Raw genomic sequence first — 24,002 nt, 5'->3', positions numbered from 1 at the left:
CTGCAACTGATTCTTTCACTTCTTCCACTTTCTTCTTTTCATCTTTTTTAGTCTCTTCTTTACCTTTTACCTCTGTAACAGATTGTTTCACTTCTTCCACTTTCTTCTTTTCATCTTTTATGGTCTTTTCTTTACGTTTTACCTCTGTAACAGATTCTTTCACTTCTTCCACTTTCTTCTTTTCATCTTTTATAATCTCTTCTTTACCTTTTACTTCAGCAACTGATTTTTTACCTTCTTCCACTTTCTTCTTTTCACTTTCTTGTTTGACACTCGTGTCTGTCGTTTGTTTAACTTCTCCCTGAATTTTCTGCGTATCCTTCTTTTGTTTCTCTTCACTGTCTCTTACAGGTATTTTACTACTAACACCTGTCGCCCTTTCCTCTTGCTTTCGAGCAACATCTATTGCCTTACGTTGTTCTTCAACTTTCAATTTACTTTTCTGGACAATGCTCATACTTTCTACATGCATATCTTCTACTTTCTTAACCTCCTCTAACGATTTTTCCTCAGGATGTGTCTTTTTTACTTCATCTTTCGCATACTTTAATTTATCTACCTCTTCAATATCTTCTTTCCTCTTTTCAGGCTTATCAGTTTTCTCTGTAACAGTGTCCTCCAAATCTCTTTCTTCCCTGTCCAACAACTGTTTGCAGACGCCCATCACAGCTCTATCGCTTATGTCTTTGTACATTTGTTTAATCTCATCTTTCTCTTCTTCGGAAACCGTTTTCTTCACCCCCGCCCTTCTGTCCTCTTTCTGATCTCTCGTCTCCGAAATAATATCCTTCTTCCTCTCGACAATCTTTGCATCCTTCAACTCGGTTATATATTTTTCGTCTTCGTCCCCTTTCTCTTTCTCGCCCCCTTTCGCTAACTTTTCTTTGTCAGATTTCAAGGAGACCTGTTGATACAATTTAGGCGTAACTTTTGTTATTTCCTTTTGTATCTGTTCCTCGAAGTAATGAGCCTTCTCCGCCACCGAGCACTCGGATATGTCTGGTACGTTCAGATCCTCCATCGTTTCAGACTTTTCCATTTCGGACGTCATCCCTGTATCCCCGGTGACGACGTTTTGCATGTATTGACTGTCGCTTTCGTTAAACGTTAACTCCGACGTTCTCGACACGTCGGACTCCGACCGTTGATAACTCTCCCGTTTCTTCGATATATCCTCCCAGAATTTCCGTTTCTCCTTATACGTCTGCCTCTCGATAGCGGACGAGTCTTGCTCATCTCCGACTACTTTACTGGGATAACTAGCATCTACAGATTCTAGGGGACAAGCCGCTTTTTGCACAAGGGATTCATGAATAGTAACAGCATCTAGAACAACCAAGAATTATGCTCATATTACTTTTTATTAGATAGATACATGTATAATACATAAAAATGCATTGCATATATTTACAATCTCACGTATAATTTGATAGAATTATGCGATCAGACGTCTATGATAAACATATGTAAATACATTTTTATTTCAGTTTTGTTATTATTTTGTTTTTTTTTTTTTTTCATCGTTTTCCTTTAAATTTCTATCAACTATCGTAAATTCTAGTACCGTTACCTACAACAATTTATCCCTAAAAGAAACACAATTTCAACAAGTTTAATTATCAGTATATATATATATGTATATCGATCACTTTTTTTTTTGTTTTAACAGGTAACATGCACCCACGACGTGTATAACCGAAATATATATTTGTAATTTTAAATTCCTTTAGAGACTACGAGGATTGCACTTTTTCTTATCAATATCCTTAGAAACTAGTATCCATCGAGATTTAAAATTAATATCCCATACGGTTGTCTATGATAATGTTGAGGACGGTAGTTTTGTCTGCAAAGTACAAGTACAGAAAATTGCGTTAATACCAAGTAACAATATTAGAACGAATGTTTGTTTATCAACAAATCTTGGTTACACATATGCATGTAATCTGTGCCCTTACACTATTTCGATATTTTCAGATTTCTTGAAGTTAAGGTAGTCTCGTCTATTAAAATCGTACGTACGTTATAGGTATATTTACAATTAGCATGTAATGTCAAGCAATAATAGTTTCACCTACGCTATTTTATTTTTTTCTTAAGTTTTTAAAAAATAATTTAAACATAAAATTTTATCCAAAGCATGGTGCAAAAAGGAAAGTAAAAGTCTCCTAGAAAAGTAATTTTTGTATACACAACAAAAAGAGAAACGAATAGATGTAAATAGAAATTCACTGAGATTTTATTCTCGTTAGGTTCTCTACATTTTATGAACTGGAATGATGTCCAGCGTCCCATCCAGCTTTATTAATTTTATAGCTACTGTTTCTTTTGGAGTTGTAAACAAATATTTTCTACAACGGTTGTATAGCTTTGCGAGTGTGTCATACAATAAAATTACTTTTAATTGAAGATATGGAGAAATTAAATCAAAATATTATTCGTGAATTAACAAAAATAGAGAAATTATTTTATTGAATTATTTTATGCTTTTAAATAGAAACAAAATCTTGAGTAGCATGATTTAGACAATTGTGTCGATGTTGTTAATGAGTGGCTTTGAAGTATCTAAAATAGCAGTGTTTATGGCTTTCTGCATTGTTAACAATGGATACGGCAGTGTTTTACTTTTAATGGAAATGCTGTAAATATTTCAATGTTGAGAACGACTAAGGAGATGAAGTGAAGAAAAAGGAAGGGGATGGAATGGAGAAGAGAATGGGTACACGGTCGGTATAGTAGAATACTTTGTCGATAAGACTCGATAAAGAAGAGCACTTGGTCGTTAAAGCAGATCGTTTTACTGATAATAACATAGAACACCCTGTTGATAAACTTTGTGGTCAACTTGAGTTCTATATAACCGACTCTTGCCAACAGAGTATTCGATTGTATGATTGTTTTAAAATTAAACATGTAGTAGTATCTATTGAATGATTTTGAAATGCCATTACGATTTCGCCACTACGAAGAAAACCGTTTCTATTTTATTAGTATGAGAAGGAAGAATTGGCTACAAAATGTTGGAACTGAAACGAGAGTTTGTGTGCCAAACCTACGAGCCAACATTGAGTACACTCATAAATAGATGCTCAGTTTCACTACAATATATGTATATATATCGTATATATTATACAAATATGTTACACTATAATGTATGTAATTATAATTAATACATGTATATGTGCATGTTTAATACATATGTTATACCTATTACAGATATAAAATATGTATATATTATAGTGAAACTAACTATATTTTCGTGAATGCACAATAACTTCTTTTTAAATCAGTAGATGAGGGAAGAATTCATTTTTACACTTGGAGAAGTAGTACTAATAAATAGTAATGTCAGCAGTACCATGTCTTTCTTATTTTTCTATATTAATTTCATTGTATCGAGACCTTAATGTTGGTCCATTTGATGAAAAAATAATTTCTCCACAAAGTATATCACTTAAATGTATATATGTTGCATAATAATTATTCAGTAATAATTATAGCAACAGATTGAATTATTTTTTATTTATCGTTTGATTGTCCTATCTGTCTGTTGCAAATCAAAACACGTAGGAATATATACGGAACTAACTGTGCAATGCAGAATAACATTTTGCTTTGAGTCATAAAGGATTCAATACCGTGTACGAGTATGTTTACCGATAATAGCACCAGTAAACTAATAACGATGTCGTAAACTTGTGTAACGCCGTACCAGCGTGTTCATACCTCTATTTCGATAAGGGTTACCCACACGGAAACGAGTAATATAAGTATGATACCGGTATTTTATGTAACAGCATAAATCACTCATTACATTAGCAAAAATTCAAAGACAGAGTGAACCACCTTGAATGTTGTCAGTGTTGGTAGATCAATTTCAATGTTTTTTTTTTTATGTTAGATGATCTAGTTCGATGGAGCCTTCAATCAGATTATATGTTCATAAAGTTGCATTTCTTGGGAAAAAATCTTGGGAATTTATACATATTGTATATCATTGTTTTATATTTTTGTATTGTTGGTGATATAATATATTACATACATATGTAACGTAAAATACATGATCATCTTTTTATATAATCTCGTTACTATCTTTATTTTTCTAGTTTCGAAAACAAATTTTCAGTAATGTTAACACGTAATTGTATATTTATTTATATATACCAATGTGTGGATGGTACTAAAATTTTTTGTTTGAAACCAGAAAACAAATTAATAACAACATTATTTAAAATGATGTTCACATATTGTACATAAATTCTCATTACAAAATTTCTAAAAGAGGAGTCGAATAATTGTCGTCTAAATAAATAAAGATGGTCTGACATGTTTTCCCAAACAGAAGAAAAACTGAATTCCTTTAAAAAAAACTTAAATCTCGAAAAATTTGAATAAATCTACAAAAAATATAACAAAATCGTCCAACAGACTCCCTGAAAACCACCCCCTCTACTCAGAAGAATTTAAATTGACCCACAAACACCAGAAATAATCTAGATTCACAAATAATTCGATTCATTCCACGGATTTTATAATTTCAACACGAAGAAGATAAATAGCGGTGATGCTGATGATATGACATTTAATGTCCAGTACACTCTCGAACTTTTACAAGAAACATTTACTAAAGAACAGATCGATCCTCGTATGCAACATTTAAATAACTGGAAAGTCCCTCGTTTAAAGTCGTGTCTTGCGTGTCCGTGCCCTTACCGTCAGAGTACGTTAAAAATGATTTTATTCGACCTGATCAACGTCCTCGGTATCGGTATGACAATCGTTGATCCCATCGTCGCTCGTGTCTTTACCGAGCAGCATGTGCTCGGATTTATTAATATTCGTCATAATGATCTGAGAAGCCATGAGAACGTCCAGATCCTCGAGGAATTCCCTTTGACTGCAGCATATCTCTTGCATGTCATCCTCGTCGGATATAGCCATGTCCTCTTCGTCGGTTTGCGACATGACCACGATATCGGGTGTCTTGCTGCAGGATCCGGATTGCGGAATTTCCTCGTGGTAGATTTTGTTTCTGATCTCAACGGACAACGGTCCGTCGCTTTCTTTAGTTATTATCGTTTCGCCGCTGTACTCGCCGAATATATCAGCCCTCGGTTTCACGTAAATCGTCGTTTGGACTTCCTCGCTGCCCTCGAGATCTTCGTAGTCCGTCTCGTCCAAGTAAAAATTTTCGGTGACGTTCAGGCCGTTTTCGGTTTCCTTTTGTTCGGTCTCCGTCTCGCTCGGGTATATCTCGTCGACGTCCGTGAGATTTTCAACAAAATTGCTACACTGAATCGTGTCCTTGCCATCGGGCGATAGCAATGTCGAGTTCTCGGGTAATCCATTCGGGGCTTCCGTGTTGTCCGTTGTTATTGAAATAATTGGCGCCTGCGGAATATCTGGCGCGTGGTTCAACGATCGTACCTGAGGCTTCATGGTCGTCAATTCACCCTCGGAATCGGTGTCGGAGAAATGTAAAGAGGTATTGCTGACCATGGCGTTGAGTTTTCTACGCGTCGATCTCGCTTTTCTCTTAACTTTCGTTCCCGAACTGGTTTCCTTCGGCTTCAACGGGCATACATTCTTATTAGTGACGTTCGATAATTGACATTTCTCGTGACATTCGTGCTCCTCTTCTGGTTCCACGTTTCGTTTCTCCGAGGACTCTAAGTCCGCCACGGAATTATTAGTGGACGCGTTCTCGTTTTCCGTTTCCGGAATACCGCACTCCGTTTCCACTTTCGTCTCCTGTTGCTCGCACAATTCATCCATGGCGGGGACAAATTTGTCGACGGTTCACCTCTTTCTTTACGATTAGCATGCAGGGCTTAATTGGAAATTACTAGAGAACTTAAAAAAACCTGAAACTGAAGAGTATAGAAGGAATGGAAATTAATATTAAAAATAAAAGAAATATCCAAATACAAACCCGATAATGCATGGACAAAATAAAATTCGAAACGGAAAATGAAAACTTACATTTTGAGAAAGTCTCGGAAGACGATACTAAAAGAAATTTTAGGGGTGACGTTTCCGCCAGTGGTTCCGAACAAACTAAACAAGTTTGTCACAGCTACCTCGGTCGTTTGTTGATACTATTATACATAATTGAATTAAAGAAACCTTACTTTGTACCTCAGCCATAAGCTGAATTACTTTTTCCTCTTAAACGGAAATCGAGTTACAATAGAATTTTAATATCACGTTTAAAATGATCTTGTTTTGGAAACAACTGTTTCCCATTATTATCACCAGTGGTCGTTTGTTAATGAATACGTTCGTTGTATCGTGTCACGAGATTAAGATTATTGATCTAATCAATATTCATTAACTGTATGCGATATTTGTGTACACAATTATTCGTTTTTGCACCTTGTACTTTGAACTTTCAATTGAAGATGGTAATTTGTTAATTGTATACCATTGCACATTGTTGTCTTCGCATAACATTACATACGGGAAAATATGTATATTTAAAGTATTTACAGGGTGTTCCGAATTGTTAAATATCTCATGAGAAGATGAAGCTATCAAATGAAATGTTTTTTGGGGTAAATTACATGGTGTAAATAATTGTTTTGTAAGTGAAATGGTGGAGTAGGTTTAAGAAGCAAATTAATTTTTTTAAATGGAGCCTTGACTGTAATGACTATTATTAGGCACGATAGGTCGACTTTGTCTAAACAAATGCTATCTTATTATGGATAAATATATATATAAATGTACATTTAAAGAAAATAATTTGTTTGTTAAATCTAACTCACCAATTCACTTACAAGAAAATTGTTTACTCCAATATAATTTGCCCCTTGGAGTCAAATAACTTCTGTAGAAACATTTTTCAATAACTCCATCCTCCACCCTCTACCATAAGATATTTAACTATCACAATATAAATAAAACACTCTGTGTATACTACAAAACACGTCTGAAAACTTTTTCCATTGACACATTTCGAAAATGTTCTTTTCGCTCGTTGCCCCGAGTTCATCATTCATTCTGTATATAGCGTAAGAGTAGACAAAGATTAATATCATACCTGTTCGTTCTTTTTGCAGAGTGTCGGTAATAAATTTATTTTCCGATGGTGACACTTCTTTAAGTTCATCGTTTTTCTCTTTTCCCTCCATCTCGTATTGTAATTCATAGGAATCGAGTTTCTGATTAATGATATTCGAGTCTTCATAGTCTGCGACAGAAAGAGAATATTTCTTTTTTTGTTTCGTCCACAGACTCATAGCGCGGCTTATTTGTATTTAATTTAAAGATTACAAGTGAGAGGGTTTGAATTATTCACCTTTCAATTTTTTCGAAATTTCGTTCGTGGCCGAAGTTTCTGGAAGAACGATATTTAATACACAAATCGGTTGCTGCGGTGGTTCCCCTTTGGCGACCTTTGGCTCTCGCATGAAGAGCATTCTAGCCACGGGATCCAACAACGGGTCCTTCACTTTCACGTGGAAAGACAATCGGTTCTGTCGGAAAGCTTTAAAAGTAAACTTCAACTGTACACCCGATTTTGTCACGGGCACCAAATTTCCACTGAATTCTATATAAAGATCTTTTCCGTCAAGGGCCTGTAAAGAACACAATTCTTATAACCATTTCGTTGGATGTATGTTGTTCAGTAATACTTATATTAAACTATTGAAGGAATTATAAATATTATTTTCAAAATATAGCGTAGGATAAAATTTGAATAATTTATGCGGATTTCAATGTATATATTTTATTTCTATTAAATTAAATTCTTCCTGCTACTGAAGATAGGAATTTTAAATATTCCCATTGAATTGAGTGATGAAAAAAATATCTGAGGCAAGAAATGTTTGAACATATCACTATCCAATATTATATTTAGATTTTACATTGTCATCTCACTTGACGGTAAATAAAATAAAATTAAAATTACGTAATAAAAAAATATTTACTTCAACGTCGCGGCTTTTTACAATTTCGACAAATTCCTCTTGCCTTTCCAAAGTGTGCATCCCTTCTTTCCCGTCTGTCATGCACAGTATTCGTAAAGTCGCTTCGAAGATATCCATTCGCTTGGAATAGATTACGAAACTGTATAAAAAAGACGAAAATGATTTTTTTATTTGTTAAAATAATTATCGAAACGAATCAGAACTTCGTCGTTCAATAACAGTACTTACTTTATGATGTAAGGGACGAACAGGGATTCTTCGTACAATTCTGTAGCCATTCTTGAAACAGCGCCTATATTTCGACAATCCATTAACCAGAATCGGGCGGAGACGGTTGTGGTAAAGGACACTTTGTCGTTCATAAATGTTAACGGTGTGGAGCCAGTAACATCCTCCCATTGTGATTCGCTTGTACCACCTACATTTCGAATGTAATTAGACATTAATTAACCACTTAAATGAGAAATGGAGTAAAATGAGAAATGCGAGGAAAATGAGAAACACATTATGAAAATCTATACGAGATGAAGTGATTTCTGTTTGCTTCGTTTACCTGCAATGCTACACAAAAGACGCAGCGTTGGTGTTTCGCCTCCATACTGATTGATCATCCCTTTGTTCGCAGCTTGTGGCACTGGTATAGTAAGTGTGATCGGTTTATGAAATTTTCTTCTTCTCGGTTCGATTGTAATTATAGGAGAAACAGCAACGCAGTTACCAAGCAATTTTGCTGTAAGCTCGGCAGGGATTACGTGGGCCTACAAAAAACGACAAACAATCGCTATTAAATAGAATAGGAGGATGTTAAAGGACAATTTTAGGGTAGCTAAGGCACTTAAATTTTTAATAAAGCATCACTCTTTAGGTTTCGAGGAATGATGAACTCACGTTTATTTATTTTCAATGTGAAGAAAATGATTAAAAAGGCCGATGAAGTAACTAGTTCAAATGGTGAAGAATTAGGAATTATTTGAAACTGATGCATGAAATATATAAATTCAAACATTATTTCATGGATGAAAGTTTATATTTATATTTACAAAGTATGAATGTCAAGTACCAATTTCAACGTAATGAAATGAAATAAAAGATTGACTTTTCTGTAAAAAGAAAAATATATTCCATCAAAAGCAAGTTTCACATCGCGAAATATCTAATCAACACTCGATGTATAAATAATTCCTAAGCCAGGCACCTCAGGGTTTCGTTAATAAATACGAAATAAATAGTAAATAATTCCACGAAACCTAAATAATGCCTTACTAATAATTTAAATGCCTTAGCTATCCCAACATTGACCACTTTTATACATCCTTCTTAATCCAGTCTTATAATACGTATGACTTGCCTGTAATCCAACTTTAATTTTCTTTGTTAATGCTCCAGGTGGGAAAACTGCTTGCACGTGATTAGCCACGCTCGATATTAAAATGCCACCTTCAGCCCCTATCACGTGAACCTCCTGTTTAATTCTCGTTACGGTAGCAAAATATTGAGGAAAATCTGACGTTATTATGCGAGTGATTCTGCCGGAATGAGTAGCGCTCATTTGCGGATCTGTAAAACAAAACGTTGTAGTGTATAAAGCAAACTAAACGAGCCGCGTTACTCCAGCGATTCGAAGTTACAAGAAATTATTAAAGGCCCTTTCAAAAAACAAAAGGTTTCATTGGCCGTGAAATCAACAAATATACGTAATGAAAATTATTGTAGAAAATTTAAATTTTGCGTATATCAGAAGTACCATATGGCGTATTTAACAATGTATCATCATTATCAACAGAGTTGTCATGCTCTTTCCAAGTTTCCCCATTTTCACTTCTAAGAATGATTATCTCTCTTTCTTTGCCTCGAATAGACGCAAAGTGTGGAATATCGATTAAAATAGGCCTAAAACGAAATGTATTACGTCTATGGATGAACTATCATGAAGGTATTTATTCAACGAAGTGGTATTTACCCGAGGAAAGTTGCACCAATTGGTCCCATCTCTATAATGCGAGTTGCTAAAGCCTCCCCTTCCATTAAAGGAGGAGGATTTGCTACTTTATTCGGTTTTATCAATCTACAGGTGACCCGAATCGGCATTGTTGCTCTGCGTGGTGGTACAATGATACGCACTCCGCTATGTCTACATCCCTTCATAGCACCCCCGCGTGCGTCCACCAAGAAACTTACTAAAAATCTAAAGACGAAAAATGTTAGAGTTTCCTAAAACAATGTAAAACATAATCGAGTGAACGCAACACTCGGATGAATTGTTTAGTTACACATTTATTTATTCATGCTTAACTTATGTCTTGATTACTATGCAATTGTGTTTCTCCTTAGAACTAGATGTATGAAAAAAAATATGTAGACTACGGATATTTGTGATAAATTCATATTTTCACAGATATAGAAAAAGAATTGAGACTTAATTGAAAATATGACTTATTTTCTAAACGATGTAACATGTATATTATTGTTGATGTTTTATATATGTTTGCATTTATGCATTCTCATATATTTTACCATATTTCGATTTGTCATAAATGCATGAACAGTGTAGCATGACATTTAATTACAGTTAATAAAAATAATTCATAGAAAAACACACTACCAATTGCACGTAATCGTTACATAAAAATCATATTTTAAAGGCGATATAAAAATATATACTACAATTTTCATTTATACACGTGAAGCTATTCGTTGAAAAGTAATAATTTAATTGCATAATTTCTCATCGTAGACTGATCAAATGTTCTCGTTATAGTAATCAAATTTACTTACGATCTGAAATGGAGTCGGCTAAAAAAGAATTTATACCTGAATTAATATTAATATACATTTAAAAAAAGGTGTCTATTACAAACATGATACATTGCTGAATAACGTTTACAATTAAACGGTTCCTCTTTTTCTGATTAATGTTATTTACATACCCCAAGTTAAATCCATCGGTATCAAAGTTCTCTGCCAAACAGTAATTATTGCTTTGCGTGAACGCCTGCTTTCCTTCTTTAGTAACTAAGCGAAAATCATTTATTGAAATTCATACAACCAATCACGATGTTTGAAAATAAAAATAAGCAAAGAATCTTTTTACCTTGCCTATGTACAGGATCATCTCTCGTAACGTCGATAGGTAGGGAATCGTCTCTTAAACTCTTCATTATATCCGCTGTGAGATAGCGGTATGGTTGTTCGCTAATTAATGCGTCCGAGCCTGCGAACCAAATCCTTTAACTACATTTTGTCTCGCGAGGAAATGTAATTCATCAGTTATTAGAAATAAAACAATTTTCTTCGCGAAAAATATGTATACCTCCTTCGTCGTCGGAATCGGACATGAAATTTGTTTCCTGCAGGCTTTCAGGTGCGATGACTTTGTATTTCTCATCCCAAACTTTATTATCTGGGCTCAACGTATCGTAGGATAATCCCTTCAACACTTCCGTTACGGATATGTATCCTAATTTTTGTGCTATATTCAATGCGGTTAAACCATCCTGAAATCATTTTTATGAACATATGTACAAAGTTTTCTTCTATAATATACATACATGTATACATTCATATGAAATTTATCTATAAAATTGATTTTGTAAAATATATTTTATTTAGTTTGCAATGAATATAATTATTATTTCTAATGTTTATTATGTATTTAATGTATGTTATACGTAATTTATATTATATGTAAACGTGTACATGTATAATTATACAATTTAGGTGTAATATTTTGTACGTAATTATGAAAATGTTTCACTGCTTTATTGCGTACAAAAATGGTAAAAAACAATTTAGATTTCGAGCAATGAAAAAAGCTGTTACTCACGTTAGTCCTCGCTTTATGAGAAGCATTTCCTTCCAGCAAAGCAGTGGCAATATGAGCGTGACCTTGTTGAGCAGCTTGATGAAGCGGTGTGTAATTCTGGTTAGTCTTCACGTTAATATCAGCGTTGTGTTTCAAAAGAAATCGTATCATCGAAAGATGCCCGAAATGCGCGGCGACGTGTATCGGCCGATAACCAGTTTCGGTTTCGGTTTCCACATTCGCGCCGTTTTTTACGAGAATTGAAGCCACCCTGATGAAATCTTCTTGAGCACACAAATGCAACGCAGAAAGACCATTCTAAGCCGAGAACAAATAGATTTGAAACCAAAAATTATCTCTATAACGTATTAGTAATGTTAGATAACGAGTGACAGCATTGTAATATGTATAAAAAAAAAAAAAAAGAGGTAAGCTTCCTTTTAGCACCAGAACTATCAAGCCAGTTTTATCGATACATGCGTTTCGAAATTCTTTTTAAAGTTACTGAATTATTCACTGATTATTAATGGAAGACACGAATACTTTACCTTCGATTTGTGATTTGGATCAGCTCCGTGTTCAATTAATAAATTAGTCATATCGTAGTGTCCTTTCTGCGCACTTAAATGCAATGGTGTAAATCCTGCCTTGGATTCGGCATTTGCATTAGCCCCACTCTCCAGAAGGGTAGAAGCAATCTCCATCTACGATATAAGTTAGTTTATCCGTGATAAATCTGTTTCACGAAGAATTATGACTTTAAACAACATTAAACTGCAATGAACAAGTTCTCTAGTATAAAAAATAATCACAGACGTATAAGTATAATGTGTTAAAATAACCATAGGTTGCAACATTTACAACGCCTAATTAATCTGAATGTTCAACCCTCTGAACATTCTGCTACCTCGCGTATTTAATTTTACAATATCGTTCCTCGCGACGCAACATTCACGATATATTTATATCTTCGACGTACACGCAACGTAAATAATTTACCTGATTTTTACGTGCAGCAATATGCAGAGGCGTGTGTCCATTTTGCGAAGTGAGATGGGGAGACGCACCCTTCTCTAATAAGAGGTTCACGACATTTGGATGATCATAATGACACGCCAAGTGTAACGGAGAAATGTCATTCTGAAAATGTTTGTTATTTATTATTATCAATACTGCTTGAATTCCACGAATAACATAAAAGGAATTATATTAATGACAGACCGATGTAATGTATAATAGATACAATAAATAAACAGAAAATGATAATAGTATATAGATTTTATAAGAGATTTATATACAAAAATAACGGTTTATAAGTTACTAGTTAGAGAAAAATGTTTATTCTAATCAAAAGATTTTAATACAAAATGAAAATAATGAAGTTAGTGTGCAATTTATTGGAAGTGCGAGTTATGGCGTTTATGGGAAGTAGCAGAGTATCGTGAAGCGAAACGGCTTGTCCCTAAACTAATACAATTGAAAGGTTTAGGACCTGAAATCTCATAGTTATCGGTAACTTTCTCGTTAAAGTTTCATAATTTAAAAAAAAAGAAAACGTAAGGGATAACAGAGATAGATCAAAAAATATTTCGATTACATGCGAAAACAAAGAATTCTAAAAACGGACCCTTTATGAACGAAAAGTAAGCGATTTATTCTAGTAAAATGATTTGTACAAACCTTTCCTTGCGCATCTAACTTGCTGGATCTTTGTAGAAGAATTTTCGCAACACTCATGTTGCCATATTTAGCTGCTATATGTAAAGGAGTAAATCCATTTTTGGTTGTGGCCTTAAGGGACGCGTTATTTTCCACGAGAATAGCTGTCACCTGTGTGTAAAACAAATTGAGCTCGAATAAAAATATGTTCTACAAAGAACAAGTTACTTTGTCCTATAAAGCAGGGTTGGGCGCTAATGCTATCAGCGAGTAAAAGCGCCAAAACGCGGTCACGTTTTCGAAAACGGAGGAGCCACCAGCTTTGAATTATACTTCGTCAAAGAGAAACAATATTTTAGTGGAGAAACTGTAATAGTGGGTCGCGTGGGTCTGCGTTTAGCTCCATATTTACCTAATGGCCTACTTTCTAGCCAACCTTGTTATAAAATATACAAAGTGTTTTATTTTTCGTGACACTAGTTTGGAAATCCAGCGACGTGTCTTCCGGCCATGTAAAATGGCCGACTCTTCCAACCCTCGACTTGACTTTCCTGCTCTTCTCTGTTAACCAAAATTCGGTTACATAGAACCCATGGTTATCGTTTAACACGTTAAACACCAAGTCTATTTTGCTTGGGTCTAGTGACAAGTGAGGTTGAACATCGATTAACGAGGCTCTCGTGCAATAATCGAGGTTTTATTATACTTCATGGAGGCTCAGTATCCTATTATCGATCAAACCCTTCTCGATCCACTTTCTAGCAATGTTTATCATCGATACAATTTTGTAAAACGTTCTGGTCGTAATTTTAAAACTTATACTGTGTATCTAACAAAATTAATTGGAAGAAGAATTCCAAGTAGAATACGCTTTTATCAAGTACTTCATTGATTATCGCACAAACTAAAAACTTATTGGTATACACATTCATGACGAATGTACGTATGTACAGCTTACCTTCAGTATATGTATATCAATGAGAAGTGAGAAAATTGATGAAAACTGCAACTATTAGGTTGTCCCGAAAGTTTCTTTCGCGAGTTGCACTCAATTATTCGATGTGGTCGTGTTTATATAAATAGACAATCTAATTTCATAGATATTCATGTTGTAACAGTAATGAAGCAAAATGAATCGTGCACAATTCAGTAACGTAACATAAAACATAAACTGTTGCGCATGTATTACTTATTAATAAAGCGAAAGAAACTTTTGGGAGAACCTGATACATTGTGCACTTTGGTGTAATAAATATTTAGGCGTTGATATACATGTAATTCTTGTATAAAAGAAGTAGTCCGATTAAAGAAAACAAAGTTTAGAACAATAAACACTATTTACGTAACTCAATCTGCCTGGCCTACTGAAAATTTCTACATAAATAACGAACAACATCAACTTTCAAATCTACTACATAAAATAAATAAATATTACAACTAACTATCGTCCATTACGTATCCTGTATAAATCAACGTACAAGTGGTGCAAGACTAAACTACAACACGAAGAAATTTAAGGTGAAAACAGTAATGAAATGGTGTTATTAATTAATAAAACAGTCGTGTGTGTGAAATATATAACATTGAAATAAGGAAACAGAAAAAATAATCAACATGAAGAAAGATTTTATTAAAATTTTATACATACAAATAACTTAACATAAAGTATAATAAACATAAATAAAACAGTAATAGGAAAATATGAAATGAAATGTAAATGGCGAAACGAAATATGCGTAACAAGAAGGTAACGAATTTTCGGTAACAGCAAGATTTATATGAAATATTCACGACGTCTTGTCCAAAACAAATATACTCTATTTTGCGTGCTGATATAATCCGCTATCTTTGAAATTTCTTTGTACATTACCTCCTCTTGGCCTTCCTTCGCTGCAATGTGCAATGCCGTATACATATCTTTCGTGGTAGTGTCGACCGCTGCGCCATGTTGCAGAAGTAACATAACAATATCAATATTTCCTAATCGTGATGCAATATGTAGTGGGGTTTGTTGCTCCTAGAAAATACAATACGCTTGTGTTACGCGATATACAGGGTGTCCAAAAAATGTTGGAGTTCCTTGAAAGGGGTGGTTCGGGAGGTGATTTGAAACAACTTTTTCCTTAGCGAAAATGTTGTCCGAGGCTTCGTTGAGAAGATATTAAGAGAAAAGCTTGACCAATCAGAGCGCGCGTATACCGCTGGAGCGGCCGCGGTAGCGAAGGCTACGTGCTGAGCGGCCGCGTCCAATGTCCTTGGATGCGCGTCGAGTCACTTGTTCGCGTACGAGCGCGGCCGCTCAGCGCGTAGCCTTCGCTACCATGGCCGCTCCAACAGTATACGCGCGCTCTGATTGGTCGAGGTTTTCGCTTAATATCTCCTTAACGAAGCCCCATCCGACATTTTCGCAGAGGAAAAAGTTGTTGCAAATCACCTCCCGAACCACCCCTTTCAAGGAACTCCAACATTTTTGGGACATCCTGTATGTAACGTGTGTATTGCGATGAACATAATACTCGTAATTATTGTGATATAACAGAGGTGTCCAAGGTAAGCTCAATGTGGCTTTACCTCCAATTTAGGCCAACATGAAGTGAAATTGTGAGGCATTCTTAGATATACGCGTTGGAAGTAGTATACTAAATTAGTATATGAATGTATGAATCGGGTACTGTCGATAGTCAAAATACAATAAATATGCCTAACAGCATGATGTCAACGATGTAGGATACGATTGGCGATATTCTCTTTAGGCATTATTATTTTAACTTATTAACACAGTCCCCTTGGACTAGTGCTTGAACATACTCGTCAAGTAACATCAGCTTTGTGAAATCAAAAGTAATAAATCGAAAATGTGATAATTTAATAAAAAATGTATTTCACTCTAAAACCAGATTATGAATGTAATAAATAAAGAATATGATAATTTAACCAAAAATTGATATAATTTTTTCAAATAATATAGATAAGTAATACTTAAATTAATAAGAAATAAAAATACGTGCAATATTCTATAAGGTTAAGTATCCTAATAAAATATATATAGTGAAGTTATATAAAGTAATTCAAGTGAAGTATTCTTTAAACATTTGTGCATTAACACGGAAACGTATTATTTTAAAATACAACGTTATGTAATATAAATTAAATAAGAAAGGTTTAAATGTTCTTCGTTCGACTGAATAGCCATCTAGTGGTGAATAAATCGAACTAAAATTTCGACCTTCGATCAGCGCACCACCGGGAAAACGCCCAAGCTTGTTCTCGAATAGTTTCTATTTTTAACGCTAGACGACGCCATTTACTTTGTTTTTTACCGACACCTGTAAGTAAGTTACCGTAATGTCGATACATTAACATACTGTCGGTAAGAAACAGAGTCAACAGCGCCATCTAACGTTACAAATAGGAACTATTCGAGGACAAGGTTGGGCGTTTTCCCGGTGGTGCCCTGATCGGAGGTCGGAATTTTAGTTCGATCTATTCGTCGCTAGATGGCGATTTGCTTTATTGTTGGAACCTGCGCGAAAAGAATATAATTTGAATTAGGTATGCAAACATTAAGAGTAGATTCTTTCGATATAACGTTTTTATGTATACTATCACATCCATAATTTAACGTCGCGACGATATTAAGTCATGAATGTGACAATACCCTTTGATATCTTTTCCCTAAAGTCGTACCTACGACAATTAAACCAAAATAAGAATTCTCTCTACTGCTGCTCTTTATTCTCTACTGCATTTGGCATATTTTATATATTTTTCTTTAAAGGACGAGCATAAATTCAAACAAAATTAAAAAAACTATCGTCAGTCACCTGATAAAATATTGATTAATAAATTAAACTAATCTAGATCTGTTTACAACTCCCTAGCTGATTACGTATGATCTTAATTGATTAATGTAGCCTGATAAGCAACAGTTCTATCGATCAATCCTTTTTCTCTGTAAACATGGGACAGTGAATAATTGCTCTCGCGGATTACGTGTTTAGTTTTCGTGACATTTGAAATTTACACGTGGTCGAAGGCAACCGCATTAATCAGGCTGATCGATTGCTGCAGCAGCAACTATCACGGTTTATGAGGCTTAAAGGCTGTTGCTCGCATAACAATATCAAGGTTAATGCGTCAATGCTGCTTGTTGTGCACACAACATATCAGTATAAGTATGTCAACAGGAAGATAACAGTATGTAACATTTAACACGATAGTGCGTTCTCTTTAATGTAATTTACGCGGTAAATTTGTAGCGAAATGTCACGATTTGCAATTTAAAGCACAGCTGTAACGTTAAATGAAAAAAGACAACGAAAGAAGATAAAGAAAAATAAGATTAAGAAAAATAAAAATTGAATTTTATTCGACATAAATTTGGAGCACATATAAACATAGTTGTTGTTAATATGTGATCAAAATTTCAAAAGAATTCTAAGAACGGTCCATTTTTTTTTATAGAAGACTATCTCAGTAGTTGCAGCAGCCGCCCAGCAAACAGTCTTTTAAAAACTTCTAAAGACTTAACGGTCATCTTTTTAAATTTGCATTATATTTGAATATAGATATTCTGTAAATATCGTATACACTACTCATACGTTTCGTTATAAAAAATAATTTTCCATAACACCGAACGAGAAGTTCGAACTCTGATAATTGATAAACCTAAAAGGAAACTGTTTGTCTTCAAGTTCGATAATTTATTTATAGGTACTTACCCGTGCGCGAGCATCGACCTTGGCTCCGTTTCGTAATAAAATTCGAATAATGTCTGTTTGATTAGCTCTAGCTGCCAGGTGCAGGGGTGTTTCGCCCCTAACAGTCGGCACATCGGGATTAGCTTCGTGTTGCAGTAGAAATATCACGATATTCATACATCCCATAAAACTGGCCACGTGTAACGGAGTCAGTCCAGACTGTGAAATAAACATATTTTTCTTTTTTATTAACGTTCCAAATGAATAATAAACAACTATGCAATTGAAAATGTTCCTTTGAAACATATATTAATATTCATGCATAATAAAATATTGATCATCTCTAATCGACCATTGATCATATTTATCAACCAGTCATACTGTCGTTAAAATATTGATTACTTTCTATAATTTTGAAGAAATTCAGAATATGTGTATTATCACAATTGTCGCCGTTGTTTATTAATTTTATTTATTTATAGAGCGACCCCGTATATCGCTGGAGCCCAAGCTAAGAACCAAACTTTTAATAGATTCTACTTTAAGGATTGAACGTTTATTTATGATTCGAAATAATATAAATAGTCTGTAATGTCTGTAGAAGAAATAGAAATAGTCCTTGGTAGTTTGAAACTACTGGACGACGACTTGAATTAGAATTTCTCATTGCTGGGCGACTGCTTTACCTAAAATTAATACCTTGATATTTTTTTATCCAGAACATTCTAAGGAATTAATACAAGTGAACAAAAATATACGATTCCGATAAAAACAAAATTAGTGCTTTCGCATACTTTTAAAGTGCATCGTTGCATTTATGAAAAAAGTGAAGTCGTAGAAAAATAAACATAACTCCAAGGTCATTTTTTGTCTCTTACAAAATTGGATCTATAACCCATCCCAATTACCTGGTGCACTCTGCACGAAGAATTAGAGAAATAGTTGGAAAAATCATACAGTAAATGTAGATAATGTAAATGTAGACAGTAAATGCGTACGTATACGGCAAGTGCGCTTATAATTACCTCGGTTGTGGATTCGATTGACGCTCCATGTTTCAACAAAAGCTCGACAACTTTTATTCGATTTTTCTTGCAAGCAATGTGCAGCGGGGTGAAGCCGTTTAAAGCTCGTGCGTTCGGATCAGCTTTACGATCGAGAAGTAGTTTTGCAACTCTGACATGTCCGCAGTGTGCAGCAACGTGAAGAGAAGTTAAATAATCAATGGTGACTTCGTCGACCGGAGCTCGATGGTACAATAACACTCTTGCTGCATCCACATGATCCCCCTGCGATGCCATATGCAACGGAGCGAGCCCATTCTAAAATGTATATTATATTTTATTAGAACGATACGTTTATTAAAGTGTTGCGCGATAATATTACACGTACAAATTAATTGTATGGCATTATATTCGATCGTTTATGAGTGTAGTTTAAGTAGTAATATTTACTCGTCAATTTGTTACGTATTTATATAATTACAATTCTTTGAATAATAAAAATGTAAGTACTTTTGTTTACTTTAAACATACGTTGAAGAAAAAGGAACACAGAAAGACAGTAGTAAATGAGAAAAACTTTCTGTTTATCTCAACATTGATGTTATTATTATCATTGATGTTATCATTTGTTTGAAATGTCTTACTCACTTTCGTTCGTGCACTGATGGGCGCAGAATGTTCAAGTAGTGTGGTAATTACTTGTTCGTGTCCCGATCTTGCTGCACAATGAAGCGGCGTTAAACCATCCTTAGTTTTAGCATCGATTTGTGCAGAATTTTCTAATAATACCTTAACCATATTATTTTTACCCCATTTCGCCGCGACGTGTAAAGGGCTTATATTATGCTATCGAGAGAAATTAGAAATATCGATAAGATTTTCTGATTAAACATTTGCACGAATGTAAATTTATTATTACCTTTGCTATATAATTCACATCGGCACCCCTTTTTATCAGCAGACGCGCTATTTCCTCGTTCCCATAATGGGCGGCGATATGCAACGGTGTAAAACCACTTTTCGAAGTGACATCGGGTTTGTGATCGTTCTGAAAGAGGAAGACAAACGTACTTCGATATAATGAAATCCAGGTAAATTAAAAATAAAATTGTAGAGGAGGTACGAGGGTACGTGTGTTCCAGTATTGTTTAGAAATATGACGATGGAAAGAACGTTGTGCTATTTTTAGCGTTATTTACTTGTAATAGTAGATCAGCCGCTTTGCAATCATCTTTTTTAGCCGCAATGTGAAGCGCTGGTAGTCTAACTTTACCCTTAGAATCATTTTCTAAGAGAACGCTGACAACTTTATCGTGTCCCTGTTGCATTGCCACAGCAAGAGGTGTAAAGCCATCCTAAAACATTATTGCTTTATTTATATTATGAGTTTATTATAGTATAAATTTATATTGTGAGGTAATATAATATATTTAACGTAAATCACTGAAATAACGAATATTTAGACACAGAAGTAAATGTTTCAAAAGAAAATAGCTTCCTGGGAGGATTACTTAGTGATGCCATTTTTTTTTTTATTCTAATAGAGGCGCAAATGTTAAAGATAAATAAATATCATCAACTATTTTTTACGGGAACAATGTATCTCTTGAACTAACTTTTAATATATTAGTACCGATAATTCAAAGTTGCCACACAGCGTCCTACGCAAAACGAAGCAATGTTTAAATAAATAGTTTTTTTTTTAAACACCTATTTAAAACATCTTCTCCTATTTTTAAAAATGAAGATATTATATTTGTATACTTTAAGTGCTAATATAAATCTAGCAAAAAGTAAGTTGACCAATTTTAAACATTCACCTCAGTTGCAAGACTCTGATTAGCTCCATTGCTGAGCAATAATTTTACAACTTGATCGTGGTTCTCTTGAGCAGCCATGTATAAAGGTGTAAAACCATTCTGCGATTGAATATTAACCGCAGCTCCATACTGAATAAGTATACTGACTATTTCTGCTTGTCCAGCTGAAAACGTACGATATAAAAATAATCTTATTCTAATTCGGCACAATGATCGTACGTAACACTCACCTAACGAAGCTATGTGCAACGCAGTATTTCCTTTTTTCGTAGATGCATCGACTTTAGCGGACCTCTTTAATAATTCTGTTACTATTTCGACGTGACCATCCTTCGATGCTAAATGCAACGCATTTAAACCATTCTGAAATAAGAAATAAAACGTTATTAGACATTCGAATCCGAGGCAGTAAATTTATTGCTCTGATATTTACCGAATTAGCTGTATTAATATCTAAATCAGTATCGAGGAATTCGATCACTTTTTCGAGGTTTCCAGACCGAGCAGCGCGAAGAAATGCTGTCGTGTCGTCAGCCTAAGCGTGAAACAAGAAAATGGTTACATGAATAAACAATTATTAATCGAATATTTAGATCGTCTAACCCATCCTTATAAAATTTTTTTAATCACGTTTTGAAAGGACTCTTCCAGTACAATTATCAACATCGTACGTTGCCTTCGATATCATTTTTATTCTTATAATTTCGAAAACATTGAGAAAAATGTAAATGAAATGGGACAATGATATCATTTTCGGACTGCAGCTTTAGAATTATTTTGCAATGGAAAACTAGACCACCCACTCACATTTTAATATTAACTTTAAGACCATTTCAGTGATTATTGGATCGCAAGGTATTAAGTTATATTAGATAATTGCTGTGGTTGCGCGCCAAAGAGACGATAAAACTTTCTGTAAGTGTACTCCTAATTTTGGTTGTAATACTGAGGCTTCTCTGCGACTAGTCCTTTATCTTCAACGTTCAGGAATACTACGCAACTTCATTTCTAACGCATACAATGCATGACGATACAATAGAAGGTGACATCAGTTTTGTTTCTATTCCAATCTGTTATCGCCTACAATTAAATTATAATCAACTATGTATGATAAAACATATATTCATCCAATTCCACTGGTATCCCGGCACGAGGATCTATTTCTCTGACCGACATCTTCTAAACAGCCTTAGGCGTGTATGCTTCTTACACATTTGCACTACTCCCCTTTTTGAACTATGTAAATATATATATAAATGCTCTTTCATCACTTTCACTTGAAATTCTTGAATGAAGAAAACTACTCGAACACCATTCATAGAACGCCGATATGGCATCGAAGACAAATTTTTATTTATACTATAACACGATAAATGATGAAATCTATTAAATATATCTATATATTAAATTGTTATTATTAATATTGAATATATTAAATGAAATTCATAACACGATGAAGCTTCTTAGAAAAACGCGAAATGTATTTTAATTCGAATCAATAATTTGTAAAATTGTATTAATAAAGTAACTGAAGCATGATTTTGTCTATAAAGATAATTGTCTTTTATTAATCCTGTTACATAGTAAAGAGTTAACGATTCTGAAACATAATTATCAAGGTTTATTCGCTACTTCCTACTGCATTACTATTTCTAAACTCTTCAGCTTCAAAAATTGTTTACCCTTACTCTTTCTGAATGAAAAATTTGATAAAAATATGAGCACGACAGCGCATTTCTTTGGTAGGAAAAATATTGAATTTAAAAAAATGTATGTATATGGTTAAAGTAACTCATAATTGCAACACATACGTACGAGGTAATTTCTTGTACACAAATCTCAAAAAGTATTAATATATAATACACGAGTACGTGTATCTACGATGAAAAAAATGTTCTTCCCACGGTTCCACAATCTACAAGTGATTTTTTATACTATTTTTACAACGTATAATACACAATGACCGTGTTCAATTATTATACATTGAAACATAAAACGAAAATCATATCTGACACCCAGGATCAAAAAGATACAGTCTCTAACGTTCAAATATTATAATTTGCTACGACAAGACTGCGGATGTTTATGCAAATTCATATTATCACAGATGCAGAAGAATAAACGAAAGTATGTTTTATCTAAACACTATAACATGTATTTTAAATATTCATGGATTTATGGACCTTCCCATGAATTTCCCCATATTTCAGTCTGCCATAAATGCATAAACATCCGCAATCCAGCTATGACCTTTACCTCGTTAACAATTTTACTTGTGCCACGAATTTCATTAACTCGAATCATAAACCTTCTACGAACATTTTCCATCCAATGACCGTACTACGAATAATAACTCGGGCACGCATCCTCAGCCTTCTTTTGTTTTCGTCTGCATTTTTTTTATAATCATGTGATTATTAATTCCATGCTACAATTTCTCCCTGCTTCATCAATAATTATGGGACGAACTTCGTAAACTTTCTAATCAACCTTTACTCGTTCGCGTGAGAAAACGTATTCGCGTGATTACGAGGAACCGACGAGGAGATCGGCCGAGTATAATTTAAATGAAAAGAACGAATCGCTTCGATTTACCATTTACCAAAGTTCACACCCTTCGATCGGTCGAGAGAGGTACAGACTACCGGCAACATTCCGGCAGCAACCGTTCGCGTAAAACGTAGTAGAACCATACCTGGCTAGTATTGTCCGTAACCATTGTGCTTTACAGGAGATTTGACACTATTCCTCCCAATTCTTACACCTGTCCAGGCGGTTGCCGGGCACGAAAAGTTTTTTTTTTCCGGTACACGTTAAATCACCATTCATGCGCTTCTGGAGTAACGCTAAAAGCAAACAGGGGTATAGGAGTCGCCCCCGTACGCTGACTAAGGCGCAGAATCGAGCGGCAACGATTACGGGAAAAACAGGGGTTGCACCGTTGCCTTTCTCACCCTTGTTGTACCTGTCCCTGTCCCACCCGCCCCAAGTTATACGGTTTATCATTCTTTCTCATCCATGTGCGCAAGCGCCTATCAAACTTGACGGTACATTCTTCTTACGTTTCTGTTCTGTCTCCCTCT

General features: G+C 34.5%; 1 protein-coding gene and 1 pseudogene across 1 annotated transcript; both read right to left on the bottom strand.

Annotated features, from left to right (window-relative positions):
* The window catches only part of LOC128889872 (ankyrin-2-like), a 32,550-nt pseudogene extending 8,724 nt beyond the window's left edge, over positions 1-23,826 (bottom strand).
* On the bottom strand, positions 1,489-6,098 carry LOC128889856 (uncharacterized). Its single transcript, XM_054147881.1, has 2 exons — positions 5,983-6,098; positions 1,489-5,870 (listed from the first exon to the last, which is right to left on the bottom strand). The coding sequence occupies exon 2, from the start codon at positions 5,773-5,775 to the stop codon at positions 4,738-4,740; it is 1,038 nt and encodes a 345-aa protein (XP_054003856.1). The 5' UTR covers positions 5,776-5,870; positions 5,983-6,098; the 3' UTR covers positions 1,489-4,737.
* Positions 23,827-24,002: the final 176 nt, after the last annotated feature.

Source organism: Hylaeus anthracinus, unplaced genomic scaffold (genome assembly GCF_026225885.1).
Source record: "Hylaeus anthracinus isolate JK02 unplaced genomic scaffold, UHH_iyHylAnth1.0_haploid 11997, whole genome shotgun sequence".
NCBI lineage: Eukaryota > Metazoa > Arthropoda > Insecta > Hymenoptera > Colletidae > Hylaeus > Hylaeus anthracinus.
The sequence above is the reverse complement of the archived record's forward strand: the minus strand, read 5'-3'. Positions and strand labels throughout refer to the sequence as shown.

What these genes read in the sequence shown, in the direction of transcription:
- LOC128889856 (XM_054147881.1), bottom strand. Translation starts at nt 5,775, where the DNA reads ATGGATGAATTGTGCGAGCAACAGGAGACGAAAGTGGAAACGGAGTGC.